The sequence below is a fragment of the Balearica regulorum genome, chromosome 1 (genome assembly GCF_011004875.1).
Source record: "Balearica regulorum gibbericeps isolate bBalReg1 chromosome 1, bBalReg1.pri, whole genome shotgun sequence".
Taxonomy (NCBI): Eukaryota; Metazoa; Chordata; class Aves; order Gruiformes; family Gruidae; genus Balearica; species Balearica regulorum.
In genome coordinates, this window is record NC_046184.1 from 50,380,766 (window position 1) to 50,398,906 (window position 18,141).

An 18,141-nucleotide genomic window follows, 5' to 3' on the forward strand; every position below is an offset into this window, starting at 1 on the left:
ACTTTTTTTTTAAAACTATGTTTAGTAGAGCTATGTATCCTCTGGGAATCTTTTGTTAATGTCAGAGGATCCTAGGAAACTAAAACCTTTGGTTGTAAGGATCAAGTTGAGTCGCATTTGCATCTAACCTTGTTGCCTTTGACTATTTAAGGGTTTTAGATAGCTGAATGAAATATTTGAGTTGACTGAAAATGTGAACATTTAGATCAGCTGCTAAGAATGATTCTGTACTAAATGAAGTCTCTGCTGTAATCCTTATTTAGCATAGGAAAAATTATGGGGAAATTCGTACAGTGGAGAATCCTTCAGAGTAGGACAAATCTTGACCGCAAATCAAATAAACATTACAACAAGAAAATATCCGTTAGATAAGGCTCTTCTAGGTGCACTTCAGTATGCACATGCATTGTTGCATTTACAAAGGTACGCAGTCATCTTAATGACACTCCCCGGTTTCTGTAGGTGAACCTACACTGTTTCCGTGAGTGCCAAAGGGACATGGTTTAAGTGATAAGCATTTCCCTGTTGCCCTTTTCAGGGAATCGTTTTCCTACTCAATCAAACAGGAGGTGAGTTTAGAGACCGTGAAGGTAGTTGGTGAGGACTTCAGTCATCTGGCACCAGTCAATACTTTAACCTTTAGACTGAGGTTCTTGGTGTTAGTCTTTTAATTGCTTTTAAAGGTTCAAGCACTGACCCTGTCCCTTTGATCTCTACAGTTGTCCTTTGACTTCAGGGTAGGGCTTATATAAGTATTGCCTAGAATATGAAGCATGTTACTGCACAGATGATTATGTCTTACTAATCAGGATGTGTTTCAAATACAAGTTATGCTGGTTATTTCCATGTGGTTCTGAATCAAGATCTTACTTTCATTGACTTCTACTGCAAATTACTCCAAATATGAGGCATCCTATTTTGTTGGACAGGTGGCTAAAATCTTCTCAGCTCTGAAAATTATGAAGAACAGGTCCTATAGACAGTGGAGTTTAAATTGATATGTATCAATGGTATGACCAGGCTACAGAGTCAAATTAAGTGAAATGAAAGTGTCTTGGAAAAAATTGTTGTTAGATTTAAAAATAATTTAAAATTCAATGTGTTGCAGTTTTCCTCTTACAGAAATGTTAGAAGAAACCAAATTGGATGAGGGCAAATGAAGAACTCTCCTTATAATTTAGTTACACAAAATTGTAAGCATGCTATGCTAGCGTAACATTTCAGTTACTGAAAAGAGACTTATCTAAGACTAAAAATTAGAAATATTTTCAGAAGTCCACTTTTTTAGCCAAAAGATGCCATTTAGAAGAATTAGTTTAACTGCTGTATGATGAAAATGTCTTAATTTTCAAGCTTTGCTGTCTATATAACCCTAAGACTATTGTTATCAGGTTTTTGTTGTGTGTTTTCATTCTGGTGCATATTGTATTGTGTACTTTCCACATAATGTCTAAGTATCTGATGAAAGTGTTTGTGCAAGGAGATTACAATGACATTGTCTTGACTTAGTTGTATTAAAAATACTGGATATTAAGAATTTCACTTTTTTTACTTCTTGCAGCTCCTGCTTGCCTGTTAGGTTTCATTTCTAAAGTCTGTAATCCATCTGGCTAGGTGATTAAGTGCATTGCTGAAAAAGTAGATAGTACCAAGATTCCTGACTAGTGAGCTATATTTAACAGTAATTTGCAATTATTTATAGGTGCTGTTGGTAAGCAGTAGCCGATACCCAGATCAGTGGATTGTACCAGGTGGAGGAATGGAACCAGAAGAAGAGCCGGGGGGAGCAGCTGTCAGAGAGGTGTATGAAGAGGTAACGAAAACAAAAAAAAATCCAGCTTCTTTCTGCTGATGGGAATCAAGAAGAAAGAGGGAACTCTTCCCTCCTTTATACAGGATTTGACTGAGACTTCCATGGTGTTGAAATTCAAAGAACTGCAGTTCTGTGTATTAGAATTTGGGGTATAGTGTGGTGAGGTGAACTAATTAGCTTGCTTCCCGGCACGCTTTCATTTCATAGCTAAATTTCTGTCTGCCTTTATAAACGCTTAATGCAAGTGGAACTGTGACTTTATGCCAAATAATATATTATAGTAGTGTAGTGTTTCTGTGTTTGTGCGGAAATTGTTTGACTCACAGCTCTTCTAGAGCAGACTGAAGGTGAACTAACCATTAATGTGTAGCTACATAAGAAAGAGAAATAAACAGACCCTTGAGGAGATTCCAAACTAAACGAATTAGAAACTGATATATCTGAGCAGTTGAGAATTCAACGATAAAAAGACCTTGTTAAGTACATTTAAGGCTGTTTACCTGTAAAGAGAGCACAATAGGTATAGTCTGCCTTTCTATCTCTGCCCCTACCCCTAGGCAAAATAGAGCTTTAAGTCTTGATGAATTAATGCAGTTTCCCACTCTAGTATGGTACTTAAAGCACAGAATTTTTAATTTGAAATTTAAACTTGTTACTAATTTTTCCCAGGCAAACTGTTTAAAATGTTACTTGACAGGACTCTAAGCCAAATAAAACTTCAAGAAAAATCAGAATCACTTGATTTAGCTAGAAATTATGTAATGCATAAGTGGCCACAGACCAACTCTTAATTCTTTATATCAGACTTCTTAAATAGAAGGTAGAAGGTTTTGCAGAAAGTGGGTGCATCCTGGCAGTTGAGTGAACTACAGGATTTCTGCTAGTCTTAAACAGTTTTCTCATCCCAGTTTGACGACTGCTGTTCACAAACACACTAGTGTTGTTGCTAATTAGTGTGTATAAGGATTTTTTTTTTCTGGTAGCTGATGGTTTGGCTTGCTTACCCTTAAGACTGGTTTTGCTCGGTTGTAGAGGCTTGGGAGCTTGATGTAGATGCAACTTTTCATCAAATGCTGCCTGTGATTTGGTATCAAGATGAGCTTTTCTGTGAACTGTGGTTCAGTGACCCTTTTCCCCTCTTACATGGGGAACAGACTAGTTCAGTATTCGATGCTCTTAGCAGTCTTCATGCAGCAAAGTTCAAGCATAAATAAGCCTCACTGATGTAAAGTTATTCCAGACTTTGTGTCCCATTTTGCTGGGCGAGCCAATTTCGAGATGCACAAGATACACTCAGATAAGTGCTTGTGTATTTCTAATAGTAAAGGAGGCAGCCACAAAGCAGGCCATTTGAAAGGAGCAAAGATAGAGTATTCTAGCAATGAATCAGCAAAGATTTGGTCTTCTAGGCAGTAGTAGCACATCTGGAGAAAGTCCTGGCACTTCCAACTGTCACGAGTTGATGGGTGGGATTAAAAAGCACAGAGTCACTGGCTCAGTGTTCTTGCGAACGCTGGTAGTTTTAATAACTGATCTGACCTAAGGCACAGTCCAAGATGAGGGATAGTAAAATCTCATCTCCATGTCAAACTAGAGCTAACTGAACTCATATAGTCATATGCTTGGGTTTTTTCTTTGTTGATGAAGAATGGATCATCTTGAAGAGACCTGATGCAGTTAGTCATCATCAAAGTTGCTGTGGGGGTTTGATCGGCTATTCAAAGCTGCCTGAATGGTCTAGCTTCTCAGCTTGCAGGGAATGCAGTGCTTCACACAAAGCTGTCAGGCTGAATTCCTAGCAAAGTAGTATAGCAGTGAGAGTTGTGATCTGGGGGCCGATAACTAGTTTTCTACTACACATGGTTCTGCTCTGAGAATATTCTGAGGAGCACTTCCAAGTGCTGGCTTTGCTGGAGCTCTGCAGTGCATGAACCATGAGTGTGGGGGAAGGGTTAAGCTGGGATAGCTAAGGAATGGGTATAGACTATTACTGGATGATACATCACATAGTATAAACTTTGTACAAATTTCTCTGTTAATGTAAAAGCCCAGTCAGAGTGCGCACACTGCTCAGACACTGAACTTCTCTGGTTCGTACAGATACCAAAATATTAGTTACTTATGAATGATCTGTTTCCCTTTGGACATGCTTTCACACTAGCAGGCCGAAAAAAAAAAAAGCTAATCAGACAGTGAAAACTAGGAGTACCTGCTGTGAAGCAGTCCTTCCATAGCTTAGTTTTGTTCTTGCCCTCATTGCTTTGCCCTGAGAAAGAAAAAGACTTTCCCATACATCATGGTGGTTCTGGCCAAGAATTGTTGTATTCAGCAACCCCAGGCTGTTTTGAATCCTGAAGACAGAGGTCAGCTTCCTTCAGTCATGGACAGAGCGCTCTCTTGATCATGTTTTGTTAAGTGCTATTGCACAAAGTGAATCTTAATGCCAGCTACATGTAAACATGTGGTTTAGGCAAATGCTTTGATTACCTTTCAGTGTATTGTATGTTAAACTGTTCTGTAGCTGCTTAGAATATATGTGTTATCAAAATTTCAGTAAGAGGCTTCATGATAGGAGAGCTGCATGTTGTAAATGACTTGAAAAATGTTAACATCATCAGTGTTTATACACCACAAGAAAAACTGTTTCTAAAGGTAAAGAAGAGAATCCAGCAAATATAAAGCCCTTGAGTGTTGCTAACACAGGGACTTTTTGCTCAGAAGTTAAACTAGTTTTTATTCGCTTTTACTACAGTGGCTCTGCTTTTTTTTTTTTGTGATGTTCTGGAGTAAGACACAAACTGCCAGCCATGTTCAGCTCTGAGCTGTGCTTGCAAATGCATAAAGATTTTTCAAAGACTAGGGGCTTTAATAAGCAAAAATAATTAGTTCACATTTGTTCTACAGCTTCAGGTTTGTGGGGTTTGATAGCTTGTGTAGCTGATGAGCATTAAAAGCTCATGCCTTAAAGTAAACTATTCTTAAGCTACAGGCTGAATCTTGTGTGCTGCCACGAGGCTGCAAAGCACCATTTTTAAAGAAAAGCCAGAGTCTTATTCAGGGTTTTGCCTTGAGTCATGAAAATTCATACTAACCTTTCTAGAGATGGATGTCCTTTCTATTTTTGTACCAAGGTCAATGTCACCTGGCAAGCTGGTTACAGTACAGTGAAGTGAACTGTTAAAGAGTTTTGTGAATGAATAAACTTCAAAGGAGGCACACTGTGGCACTGGTTTGAACTGTGTTTCTTCAGTATTGGGTCATGCACAAATTAAGCATTGGTTTCCATTAATTTCTTAAAATGGAGAAATTGATAGTGGGAGTTATAAGGGCATTTCTTAATGGTAGGAGTGCTAATAGCTCACAATATGACAGCCCACTACCTCTAACTATCCCTCATTTCCCACCAACAGTTGTGTATTTCAAATCTTTGCTTTAACCCAAGCAAAGATCTCTGTAGTCAAATCTATATGCACTGCAATTGTTCCATAGTCTGTGTGCATGACTCTAGATTATTTTTTTTTATCCATAAGTTCTGCTCTTGGTAGTGATTTGGGTTTTTACTTCTACTAATTTGATTTAAATTAGTCTGCCATTTCACAGGTTACAGTAATTAAGATAACCTGTCAAGTTCCTGAGGTATAGTAAGTTTTTACAAACCTGAAAGTAGAATACCAAAATGAAGTTACAGTATAAAGCAATCCCAGAAAGGTATTAAACCTCCTATAAATGAGGAGCTATTCTGTTAATGAATTTGGAGCTTAGTCTTTAATGGGGTAGCATGAAAGATGGAAATAAGTTATTTGCACATGTGATGTTCAAAGAGAAATATGACACCAAATAATGAGTAGCAAGCTGATGATGTCCAGCTTCTTAAGTGGAAGGAGAACCCTCCCACTCCCTTTTCTTCCTCCTTTTTGCCAAAAAAATGAGACTCTTGTTTTGTACTTAGCTTTTTTTTTTGTAGTCTTTTCTATATAGTCTTATTTCTCCAAGACCTGTGTGAATATAGCTTCTGAGAAGAGGAGGCTGATCCTGAAGGTTAATCTGCTGCAACAGTGAAAATGGCAGTAATATTATCTAAGTTCTCTCACAGGAAATACAGGGATCCGTTCCAGTGACCATCTAATATTTGAAAAATGATTGGGTGTTACAGACTAGGTAGAAATTTAAAAAAATAAACAAATAAGACACCCTTTAAGCTGAAAGATTGTGGCAGGTACAATGAAACCCTTTGGGTTTTTATAAAAGTATGCTAGAAGGGGCAGGAATAGTCTTGCACTATGCCTTCAGAAGCATAGCCATTAAAGTGTTATCCCACAGTTAAAAATAACGCTTAAATCTTTTAAGATTTTGAGCAACTATCTGCCCTGGTAGACTGCTAGCCTGAAAATTAAACTGCAGCATGGCTCTTGCTCCATCTACAGGAAACAAAAGGCAAGTCTGGCTGCAGATCTAAGACTGCAGCAAGTCTACAGCTGCCAACAGTGAATGACCTCCAGGCCAGAAAGATTATGGGATGAAGTGGACAGTTTTTCCCTCTTGTGATTGGATTCAGACTAATACTAAAATATATGCATAAATTCAGATTGGAGACCTTATCTACATAGTACTCATAGACTTCCTTAGGGAATCATTCTGGAGGGGTGTAGCACTCTAATTCAACAGCTTGTCTGCCAAAGAAAGGCTGTTTTTTCAGGCTTTTCTCCCAAAGTTTAGACTGTCTCACTTGCTTATTGTAGCCTATAGGACTTTGGTTACTTAAAGAACTGTGTTTTAATAGTCATGGACACATAATGGCCAAAGGAAGAAAGATATTTTTATTAGAGACAAAATGGTTCAAAGTCTAGAACGTAACCAGTGTATTGGATTAGAAGCTTACAATTAGGAAAGTGGGAAGTTTATTTGACTTCCTAGGGGGAAAAAGCTGAAGTATTTCTTGGTCCTCTAGCACTTAGTTTTGACACATTTTGAAAGAACTACACTAAGGTAAGTACCTGGAGGAAATACTTTTGTTAGCAAAAGCACTTTTAAAAAAAATCACAATTGGTTTAATGGTACTTTTTAAACTATGAAGATGATTCATTTGAATATATTACTTTCAAAGAAAAGTCATGACACTCTAGTTACCACCTTTTTATACTTTTGGGTATAGATATTTGAAAAGGCGCTACTGTCTGCAGGAATGATGCTACATTTTGGAAACACGTATCTTTGCCTAGAGAGTAACTAGACATCAATGACAGTAATCACATTTACATAGCAACAGCTGGTTGCACAAAAGCTCCATTATAAGCTTTGGGGAAATTTTATACTTCATGTAATGGAGTGCTTCTAATTGTTTCATTCACAATTACTCAGCTAAGACTATTTGTTTAAACCACTGATGTGCTTGAAGGGAGAACAGAGAAGCTGTTAACTCCACTTAGAGTAATATTGATGATAAAGTCACATTGCAACCATGGGGTACTAATAAGTTGAAAAAACTTCTCTATGAAAGTTATTCAGTATTGGTAAACTTACCCGGTCATGGTGTGTGTGCCATGTGTTGGATATTGGTTTAATTGTGAGACTCACGCTAACAGCTCAGAGAAGCCCTCCTGCATCTGAGTGCACACTCAGCAAGTTTGCTGACAACACCAAGCTGTGTGGTGTGGTCAACACACTGGAGGGAAGGGATGCCGTCCAGAGGGACCTTGAGAGGTGGGCCTGCGTGAACCATGTGAAGTTCAACAAGGCCAAGTGCAAGGTCCTGCATATGGGTTGGTGCAATCCCAAGCACAACTATAGACTGGGCAAGGAATGGACTGAGAGCAGCCCTGAGGAGAAGGACTTGGGGGTATTGATTGATGAGAAGCTCAACAAGAGCCGGCAGTGTGCACTTGCAGCCCAGAAAGCCAACCGTGTCCTGGGCTGCATCAAAAGAGGCGTGACCAGCAGGTCGAGGGAGGTGATCCTGCCCCTCTACTCTGCTCTTGTGAGACCCCACCTGGAGTACTGTGTCCAGCTCTGGGGTCCTCAGTACAAGAAAGACATGGAGCTGTTGGAGCGAGTCCAGAGGAGGGCCAGGAAGACCATCAAAGGGCTGGAGAATCTCTCCTATGAAGACAGGCTGAGAGAGTTGGGGTTGTTCAGCCTGGAGAAAAGGTGGCTCTGGGGCGATCTAATTGCAGCCTTCCGGTACCTGAAGGGGGGCCTACAGGAAAAATGGTGAGGGACTGTTTACCAGGTAGTGATAGGACAAGGGGTAATGGGTTTAAGCTGAAGGAGGGTCGATTTAGATTAGATATTAGAACTTCTTCACTGTGAGGGTGGTGAGGCACTGGAACAGGTTGCCTAGAGAGGTTGTGGAGGCCCCCTCCCTGGAAGTGTTCAAGGCCAGGTCGGATGGGGCTTTGGGCAACGTGGTCTAGTGGAGGGTGTCCCTGCCCATGGCAGGGGGGTTGGAACTAGATGATCTTCGAGGTCCCTTCCAACCCAAACCATTCTGTGATTTTATGATTCTATGATCTCTTCATGGTCAGATTTGTTCAACAGTCCTGTTGCCACAGGCCTGCCTTTAAGAAATGTTTGTGATGTAAATAAGGGCTTGGCTAGAACTTCTTAAAGAGTGGAAAAAAAAAAAAAAAACTTTCAAGATTTTATGAGGAGGGGATGTTGGTTGGGCATGGTTGTCTGGGTTTGGGGTGAGGGGGAGTCATTTTTTTCCTCCCTCTGGTAGAGCTTAGTCTCCTTTAGAGCAGTTCCTTGGTACTTCGAAAAGCTTTTCTTAATGTTTGAGAAATCTGCAGAGTCTGTACTGGGCTCTCTGTCATGCTGTTAAGTCATATCTTTAAGGATATTAAACAGTCTTGTTCTTTGCTGCAACTTCAGAGAAGAAATGAAGAAATTACAAAACTTGTGCAGCTAAAACTGCACATTTGGACACCTGAAGTATTAAAAAAGACTAATCCCACAGATTGCTGTTGTTACTTTTAATGTAACAACATGGAATAGGATGATGGAAAATTGCTTTTTTAGTTGTTCAGTTTGCCATGAAATAGAAATCTTAAAGGATGTAGTGATTCCTAGATATTGCTGCATGAGAAGAAAGGCAAAAATGGTGACAAAAGCATAAGTTTGCAGCCTTTTAGGTTCTGCTTCTTTTTTTTTAAAGATATTGTAATGTTGAGGATATTAGGACTGATCAGTTAAACATTCTTCAGCATGTGTTCCTTTAGGCTTATAAATGCTTTTCATTACCCAGTGTAAAGCACAAGCAGTCTTCGGTGCCAATTGTCATAGCTGACCCTTTCAGACCAAAATAAGGGTCTTTCACTTTACATAATTAGTATGCTGCCTAATCACTTATCCAGCAGGTTACATACTTCAGCTTCATGAGCTCTTAACAGGTATCTCTGTCGTCACAGCAGACAACCAGAAGAACGTTGTGTGTAGTTTTACATTAACTTTAGGTCTAACTCTTGCTCTAGATAAGCAAAATGCTTGTTGAGTTACAGGGGCTGTGATCAGACTTCCTTCATCAAAACTGCTTAATAACTAACACAATCCATCTGCTTTCTGTAAAAAGACAGATACAGAAAACATTCACTTGTAAGATCTTGATTAGACTTATTGCTAAAGCCTGCCCGGTTGTCTGTCAGAGTTACTCATTAAAATGTAATTAAGATCCATATGGTCCTTTATATAAAAGACACATAACACATCAGTAACTTTCCTTGGTTAAAGCTGGAAACAAAGACTGAAGGCTAGAAAATGTCATCTTAGTGCTAAGAAGCCCTATTTTAAATATCAGTTATACAACAAGACAAAAAAAATCTAAATGTGGCTTTGTCTACCAGTAGACTACATATGCTTTTATGTCTCAGGCATATGGACTCAAATTTGTTTAGAATAAATGGATGATCATAAACCACTTCTGTTGGAAGAGACATTATATATTACTTCTGGAAAAACAAACCCTAGAGTCTTAGTAGAATTGACCACCTTAACTGTATTAATAAAAATTACTAAGTGCAGGCGGAGGCGCATAGGGTTTGTTTTAAAAAGTTGGAGTAAAACTCTGAATTCAAAGCCTATTGTAAGGTTACTAACTAGAAAGAATTCAAAACTGTTTGTAAAGAATTTGGGATATAAATTTAGTTTCAAGCTTACATGCCAAAAGCTACACTTCTGTATGAAAACTAGCATACATGAAGTCATTATCCTGCAAGATCCACCCCGTAGCCTACAGTTTAATTTGTTATTGTATTTTGAAGACTTGGACTTAAGTTTCTATGTACAGTAGCAATGGAGTTTTAATGATTCCTTCTCTAGATGTATTATTATACTACTTTAAATTATGTCTTGTCCTTTCTACTTCCCTGGATTATTTCAATATTGGATGTCACTTTTGTCTTTAATAAATTTAGTACACAAAGAACATGGTAAGTAAAAGAGTATTTTGGTCTGGATGGAAAACTTGAAAGATTTGTGCATTCTTTGATGCACTCATTAGGACAAGCTTTTGTGCTCTAATACTCTAAGTAGTCAAACACAAGAAACTCCAGAAGCAATGCAGCACTGTCTAAAACTCATGTTGAGATACCTGCTTAAATAACCCTAATAAGGAGGAGTAGGCTGATGTAGGAAGCCGGTACTGATATTTTAGTTTTTGAAATTATAAAAAGCACATGTTAACACTTTTTCCTGTTTGTTTTGTAGGCTGGAGTAAAGGGAAAGCTAGGCAGACTGCTTGGGATATTTGAGGTGAGCTATTTCTTTTACCCTTTAAAAACAATGTTCTTTTTTGTGAGAGTTCATAAACTACAACATCAGACTTTAAGTTCTTAAGTATAACCTGCCTATAATTTTGCAGTGCTGCTGGAAGTTCCACATTAGACAGGTGATTTCCTTTAGTTGTTACATGACACGTGAAGATGTGAATCGGAAGGTTTCAAAGTACTTGGAACTTCCCTGGAAAGATTAAAATAGTACTTGGACAACATCTAGAAGTTTGGGGTTTTTTAAAAAAAAAAAAAATTTAAAAAGTGAAACCTACATTGATAGGTCTAGGATTCCTAAAGTATCATACATGCCTTTTTTGGGGCACTATTTTGACTGTTCCTCTCTGATTAGATTTTGCTGAAGTAACTTGTGAACTTTCACACACCCAAATTGATTGGTCTGTATATGGAGTATCTCATTATGGCTTTAATTCACTAAAAAAGCTAATGCTTTGGATTACAGATAAATCTAACCTTTAGCAATACTACATAGTTCAAAACATCTGTTTCTTAGTGTAAATGTCAGATTCTGAACTAGAGCATAGGGATGTGTACTAGATACAACTCTTTTCAGTGTTGTGTTGCCATAGACTTCTGTACAGGTTTTAGACAGGAATAGACTGGAGAAATGTAGGCATGAGTCCTCAGATCTTAATACATCCAACATTATTAAGTTGTGCTGTATGAGGGGTGAGAGTGGAAGTCCCTTAGTCTAGTAGATAGGTCTGAGTCTTCCTTCACAGCTAAATTGCAAAGCCAAGCTTTCAGAGGCAGTGTATTCCCAGTAGGGATTTCCTGTGCAGAATATTACTTTGTCATATATGACTATTTGATACAGTACTGAAGGTGTTCCCATTGTGAAATACTGCTGCTGAGTCCTTGCATTCTAGAACTGCAGCTACAAATGCTGTCGTCTTTTATAGATGTACTTATTCCCTTCAACAGTAATAGTGACAAACAACTGTCTTGGAGTATTTTTATTTCCTGGTAAAGCACAACAGTTTAAAACTATACTAAGCTTGTAGTGAAGCCACAAGGAATGGTTGTTGGCACCAAGGATAAAGTCATCTGTAAGGGGAGCTAGGGCATACCATCTCTTGGTTCTTAATATAGTTGTAATCATTAGATGGTCCTGGTTTTCTAGGAGCTCAGTTCTTTTCCAAGGGGCAATATGGTTTGGCTAACAGGGTAGCACCTTTAAGAGTGCACTGCTAGCCTGCTTTGGAGCTAGCAGGGAGTCGTGCTTACATAGACCTTGCATGGATTGGCTGTGGCACAGCGACCCTGCCTCAAGCAGATTATCTCTGTCAGTCTCTGCCTTACCTTGTTCAAAAAGTGCGTGTTTTCTAAATAGGTGGTTAGTGCTGCTATCATGGCCAACCTGTCGAGTGAACAGATGGTAATGATTTTTGCATTTGTCATGATTGCGTAGTCTACTTAATTTGTCTCACTGAATGAAACTTTATAGCCAGCATTGCATAGATGACCTGGCCGCATGATGCAGTGGTTCCATCTAGCAAAGGTTTTTCAATAACCTTTCATCTAGGAACATGAATTGTGGAAACAGTTTTAGCAAAGGCACTCTGCTGTGGTACCTTACAACATATGGAAGAGATAGTAATGGGCAGTACTAGTGGACAACTGCTAATATTAAACTGGATGACCAAGAACGTAGTTTAGTTCCAACTTCAAGATGTTCAAATTTGCTTTTTTTTAATGAGCCTAGTAAAAATAGAATAGCTGCTGTTTCAAATAAAACTTCATATTTTCCATCCTTTTGGGCCTACTCGGTACAGATGTTTATTCAGTAAGAATAAAAGGCAGGTTTTGCTGGCAAGTGTCTTTAAGGGTAAGTAATGTCTAATCATATAGTTGTGGTAAGTCTGTAAGTTTTATTTTTGGGGGTTTTCCTGATTAGTTGTTTTCTGTGAATTAAAACCTCTACTTCTAATATTCAAGCAGAACCAGGATCGGAAGCATAGGACATACGTTTATGTTCTTACTGTGACAGAAATACTGGAAGACTGGGAGGATTCAGTTAATATAGGTAAACCCATTCTCTGTATTAGTGTGCTACACTTAAAATGTATTAAGCAAACTTCTTTCATTTTCTGAAGCAATTTCTGAAGCAATAATTCTGTTCCCTAAACTGTAATCACCACGCATCATGATGCTGTCCTTTGCTTTTGTACACATATAACTAGGGTTGCTTCCAACATACTGTGTTACTCATATTAATTAGGGTATTCTAAGTTTATGGAATAAACTTCATTGTTAGTTGGTGATACAGCTCTTAATTTTGTTTTTAGGTCAAATATTATACTGATTAGTTATTTTTTCCTTAAAAAGTAGAATGTTTAGCTGTCGGATACCCTAGGGTGTTTTCGAAAGTGTCTTTGAATAAAATCTTAGAAAGTTTTCCCTGATTCTCCTGGGATAAAAAAACAATCACTAGTATTTAATTTCACCTTAGCCTTATTTTTCAGTAGGGACAGTGCTGACCTTAACAGGTATCTATTCCTATATATACATCTATGTCATACAGATACCAATGTCATGCAGTTTAGTTACACTAACATACTTCATGATGTTGCATGGATCTTCCACTTAAGATTTAATTAAGTAAACATATTAACTGGGTTTTGTCCTTAAGTTTAAAAAAACAAAAAACAAACCCTTAGTGCATTCAGTGTATTTGTCCAGCTGAAATCTGAGTTAACTATCAGTTGATATAAAAAAATGACATCCTATGTTGATGCTTTGCCCTTTTCAGGAGGTGGCACTTTAGGAGCATTAACATTCATAAACTTAGCACTATTAATCTCTCGGCAAATGGCATGTAACCGTAAGGGTAGTTTCTAAACTGCTCAGTGTTTCAGGTGGAGAGAGAACGTTTTGTTTCTGATACTGTCACATTGTGAGGAGCGTACCTTCTTAATTGCACCCACTTCTAACAATACTATTGTTAACCTTGGCTTATAAGTATTTTCAGAGGCCTCTAATTTTAAAGGACTTTGTAACAAAGATGCTCTTAGGACTGTCTTACTAAGATAAGTCTTAGAACTTATCTAAACATATCTCTGGTATAAGATAAATTATTTTTGAAAACTTATGACTACCCTGAGTAACTCCATGCGTGGGTATGTTTTAAGTATGGAACGCTGCTTTCTAAATCAGACCAACCCATTCTTCTGGAAGTTCATGCATGCATGTTCATTCTTCAGATTGGGTCTGTGCTAGGCATGACAATGTAGGAAGGTGGTATTAAGTCATTTAAATAATATTATCCTTTTCTGTAAGGGCTAGATGTGGCTTTTGGAGCATATGAGCAGTCATATGAGCTTCTGCCCAATCAGTATCTGCCCAGTATCTGCTTCAAGAGAGTTGTCTGAAAGGCTTTATTAGGAACTTCATTTCAGTAAATTGACTGAATCTCTTGTGTTCAGTTCTTTCAATGTCTCTTCACTCTGTATCTTTTGCCTTACAACTTCTACAGTAAAAGAAGTGAGAAAAAGTGAATGATCAGATAGCATGAAATGGTACTGTTACAAATTTGTAACTCTCTTTTTCTTTGTGGATTATACTTATTCAGGAAGGAAAAGAGAATGGTTTAAAGTGGAAGATGCAATCAAGGTCCTTCAGTGTCACAAGCCTGTTCATGCAGAGTACTTGGAAAAACTGAAACTGAGCTGTTCACCCACTAATGGAAACTCTGTGGTTCCCCCTCTTCCAGATAGTAACTCCTTATATGTCACTTCTGCACAGACTTCTGGGTTGCCCTCTACTGTGAGATAAGCATTCGGATTACCTTTTTATTCATGTCATCACAAGGGGAGACATCTGTGATCACACGTAGGCATCTGTATAACTGTCAGTTCTAAGTGAAATATGTGAATGTGTTGTAACGTCAAATTTATTTGAACATGTTTTTCCTTTTTAACAATGTAAAATAGTATTTCAACAAACCAAAGCCATATATGGATTTTTTTAAAATGCCTTAAAAGGCCATTTTTTAAAAAAAAGAAACTTGAGTATATAAATTTCCATATCTGCTAAAATAAAATATGCATCTCAGTGGTGTTCAGCTTATTTAAGACTTGTCAGTTTTAGCCAGTAGTTCCACAAGAGTACTTGCGTAGAAAAAAAATGTGAGCAAATAGTCTTATATAAAACTCTTACTTGGTATCTACAGATGGACCGCTAAGATCTTAAGATGGCACTGTGTGAGTAAATGGGTGTGGTGAAGGCAGAGATGCGTAAGTGTGACTACAACAACGCACTAAACCACATTCAGCCTGTCGAGAGCAAAGGATACCGACACTAAGCACTGCTTGCCTCAGTTATCCAAAAGGTTGCCTTGTCCTATGCAATCTTCATGTAATGTATAACTAGAGCAAGAACAACAACTTTGTCTTGCAACTACCAAAACCATCCATTATACTTTTGTTTCATTACTTGGTCGGCTGATGGAACTATCAGAAGACTTACATGAAAATCATTGTAGATCTCTCTTCCTCCATTTTGTTTTTCCATTTAGCATTTTGATACATGTTTTGTTCATGCTGTAATTACACTGCAGTTTCCAAAAACTTCTGATCCTCAATGAGAAGCATCTCGTGTAGTCCGTTGTCATTTAAAAACGTGTAGAGGAAAGTCAGACTTACCCAAGGGGCACCCTTATGTTACAGAGGTGTCCATTAACAAGCATGTGTTGCTGGTGCCTTGCCCAGCAGGAGCTAGTAGTGGTACCTCCTGGGCTTGGAGACAGGTGGGTTGATGCTCAGAGAAATAATATTCCTTTGTCTTATTCACAAGTTGTGCTGAAAACACAATTAAGTTAAATTCTTCAATCTTAACTATTTTGATGTTAATTGCTTTAGCTTCTTGAATTAAAAGCTGGCCTCTTGATAAAAACTTAGTTGGAATAAATGAGGTACAGCTGACAGCTTCTCTGTTGTTAATTTTCTCCTCTTTCTCAGCCAAAAAGATGAAAATTAAATCCACTGTTGGTCTTAATGTTTTTACCATAGGATTACTCTCTCTCTGTGTGTACACGTGTGTGTATGGTTTCTTCTACAAGAACACAGTCTAATTCATATGAACATCCTAATTCTGAATTTTTTTCTAGGATCTAAACCCAACTGTACCTCCTCTGTAGCCAGCCAAAACAGAGGTTGAGGTAGACCATTACCTCACATGTGAAGCTTATTCTGGGTAAAGCTCATTCTCTTACACAGCATTTGAACTGTTGTAAATAGTCCAACTAGTAAATAGTGAGTGTAAAATGGAAAATAAATGTAATTTAAACCTTTTGTTACTCAATACACAAATGGTTAACTTCTACTTTTTTAACACAAATTGTGTAAAATGCTGCTATAAATTAAACTTTTTTGTGCTGTTACACTTTTTTAGGAAAAAAATGTTGTTGCCACAAGTTACTCCTTAGAAAACCAATCTTGTGCCATATGTAAATGCAATGAAACTAGCGAGACAGATGATCTGATCTCTGAATGCTGCTCTCTTTGAAGAGACATAAATACTACTGACAAGAGGCATGAGCCACAAAGCTGAAGACTTCTGAAATGTTGGGTGGGATGCTGCTTTTCCATCCCTGTATCTCTTCTTCCAGGTCACTTCCAGAACTGGAAAGAACACAGAGCTCTATTCAGGTGCACCTAAAGTTGGAAGTACTCTTGCCACCAGCTTATCCATCCTACAGGCAGGAGGGGGGGGGGGGGGGCTGGGGAAGGAGTGTCAGTGTCTCAGTAGTGCACAAACACATACGCGTAATTTACGCTGAACTTAATCCAGAATGGGACACCGTTTGCTCAGCTCCCTTCTTCAAATGGAGTGATCTATCAAAAGCACTGGTTTTGCCAGGCAAAACAGAAGAAGGTGGAGTTGAGCATGTTGAAGAATGTCTAATCTTGGTTAAAACCATACCCACAGTGTGTAAGGGTACCTCTGGCTCTAAAGCTGCCTTTATAAGAGTGAATCATTTAGCTCCCTTTTTTGATCACTTTGATGCTCGCTTTTTTGTTCAGTAGTCATTTTAACACTTTAAATTGAGCAAACGTGTACAGGCTTTCTTGTAACAAGATTATATAGAATCTGTGACAGCTAAAACAAGAATCCAGAGTCTGAGTTCTTATTCATAAAAAATGCTTCTGTCTCCGTTTTAGATTCTTGGAATGAAACCAATCCAAGCTTGTATGAGATTTACTGGTAATGCATGATCTTATTTTGTAACTCTTGAATTATGTATTTGATAATAATGTAAAAATGTACAGTATTGCTGTTGCTAACAAACTCAGAGTTGATTGCCTATAAATATTTTGGTTATTTTTTGGTCACACACATTTGAGCTGTTCAGTAGTGCCAGACAGATTTTTTTTTTTAAACAGCATTTGTTGTATAAATCTCTTCAGTCTCTATGCAACCTTCAGAGTGAAGCTCTGTGGCTTAGTTTGATAAGTAAGATAAATGTTCTGTGAATTATAAAGGTGAACTGAGCAACAACTTCAGTTATGCTACATGGAGCAACTGTAGGAAAGTGGCAGTGGTACAGCTTCAGTCCTAATGAAATCTGATGCTAAACTTCAACAGAAGGGGTCTGTATAAAAATCAGAATAGGAAGACTACAGTTTTTTCTACTACCCATCAATTTAAATGTAGAAGTGTTTTTGGTTTTACATGCATCTCTCTTTAGATGGGCCAAACCTATTTGATACAGAGCAGATTTGGGATTTTTCTCACACCATAAGTTCTGCACAGTGTATCCAGATGTGATTCTCCAGAGGAGAAAGGGAAGAGACAGGTTGTCATCTGCAGTTTTCAAAAGGTTTAGTTTGTACCGCTGCTTTTTCCTGGCTGTTAGGTTTTGAGATTGTCCTGAGTTAGATTATGGTGGCATCAAATGGAAATAGCCTTAAAGTTTAAAATTATGTGGAGCAAGAATTAAGTGAAACAGATGTGCTTTTAAACACTGCAAGAAGTACTGAGGTATTGCAGAGAGGCTGTTAAAGCGAAAAATCTTATTTTGGTGCTTACTGCACCCCTGACTTAGCCTAGCCTTGGTCTGTTAACAATGTGCTGTGGAAAAAAAAAAAGGCAAACACTTGGTTTACTTACCAACATGGCTTGTGAAATGAAAACAAGGGAAGGGGTGGGGGGCAAATTAAGTTGTAAACATTTTGACCTGCATGCATGGATTTTCTTTAAAGATTGATGTAAGAATTTTGACTTTTTATATTTGAGAAATACCAGAATAAAATCTAAATTAGTCCTGTGGATGATGTAGTCATTCCATTGCAAATACTGCAAAAGAAGTGTTTATGCAGGAGTTTTCAATCTCATCTCAAATATATTTAGTTTCATATTTCCTACTTCTTGCCTCATCCTTGTGCTCTAGCTTTATCAAGCTCTGTGGAAGAGCCCTCTGAAGAGCTTATTCTATCAGGGCCATCCTAGCTCCCTTTGCAGCTCTCTCCCATTAACTTGCCCACACCGAGGAGTTTCCTAACTCTCTACTGCCTTTTGCTCTCCTCGTGCCTGCCAGTTGCAGCA

The 18,141-nt window shown here is 38.1% G+C and overlaps 1 protein-coding gene across 4 annotated transcripts in view; it reads left to right on the top strand.

The window, feature by feature from the left end:
• The window catches only part of NUDT4 (nudix hydrolase 4), a 30,575-nt gene extending 12,710 nt beyond the window's left edge, over window positions 1-17,865 (top strand). Inside the window, exons 2-6 of one of the 4 annotated variants that reach the window (XM_075748659.1) lie at window positions 1,562-1,614; window positions 1,703-1,813; window positions 10,514-10,558; window positions 12,538-12,622; window positions 14,168-17,865. In XM_075748659.1, the coding sequence (XP_075604774.1) occupies window positions 1,760-1,813; window positions 10,514-10,558; window positions 12,538-12,622; window positions 14,168-14,370 (387 nt within the window). In that variant the 5' untranslated portion in view covers window positions 1,562-1,614; window positions 1,703-1,759 and the 3' untranslated portion in view covers window positions 14,371-17,865. Of the gene's footprint in view, window positions 1-1,561; window positions 1,615-1,702; window positions 1,814-10,513; window positions 10,559-12,534; window positions 12,623-14,167 lie in introns of all 4 variants that reach the window. The other 3 variants (XM_075748650.1, XM_075748632.1, XM_075748641.1) reach the window with 3 other exon arrangements.
• Window positions 17,866-18,141: the final 276 nt, after the last annotated feature.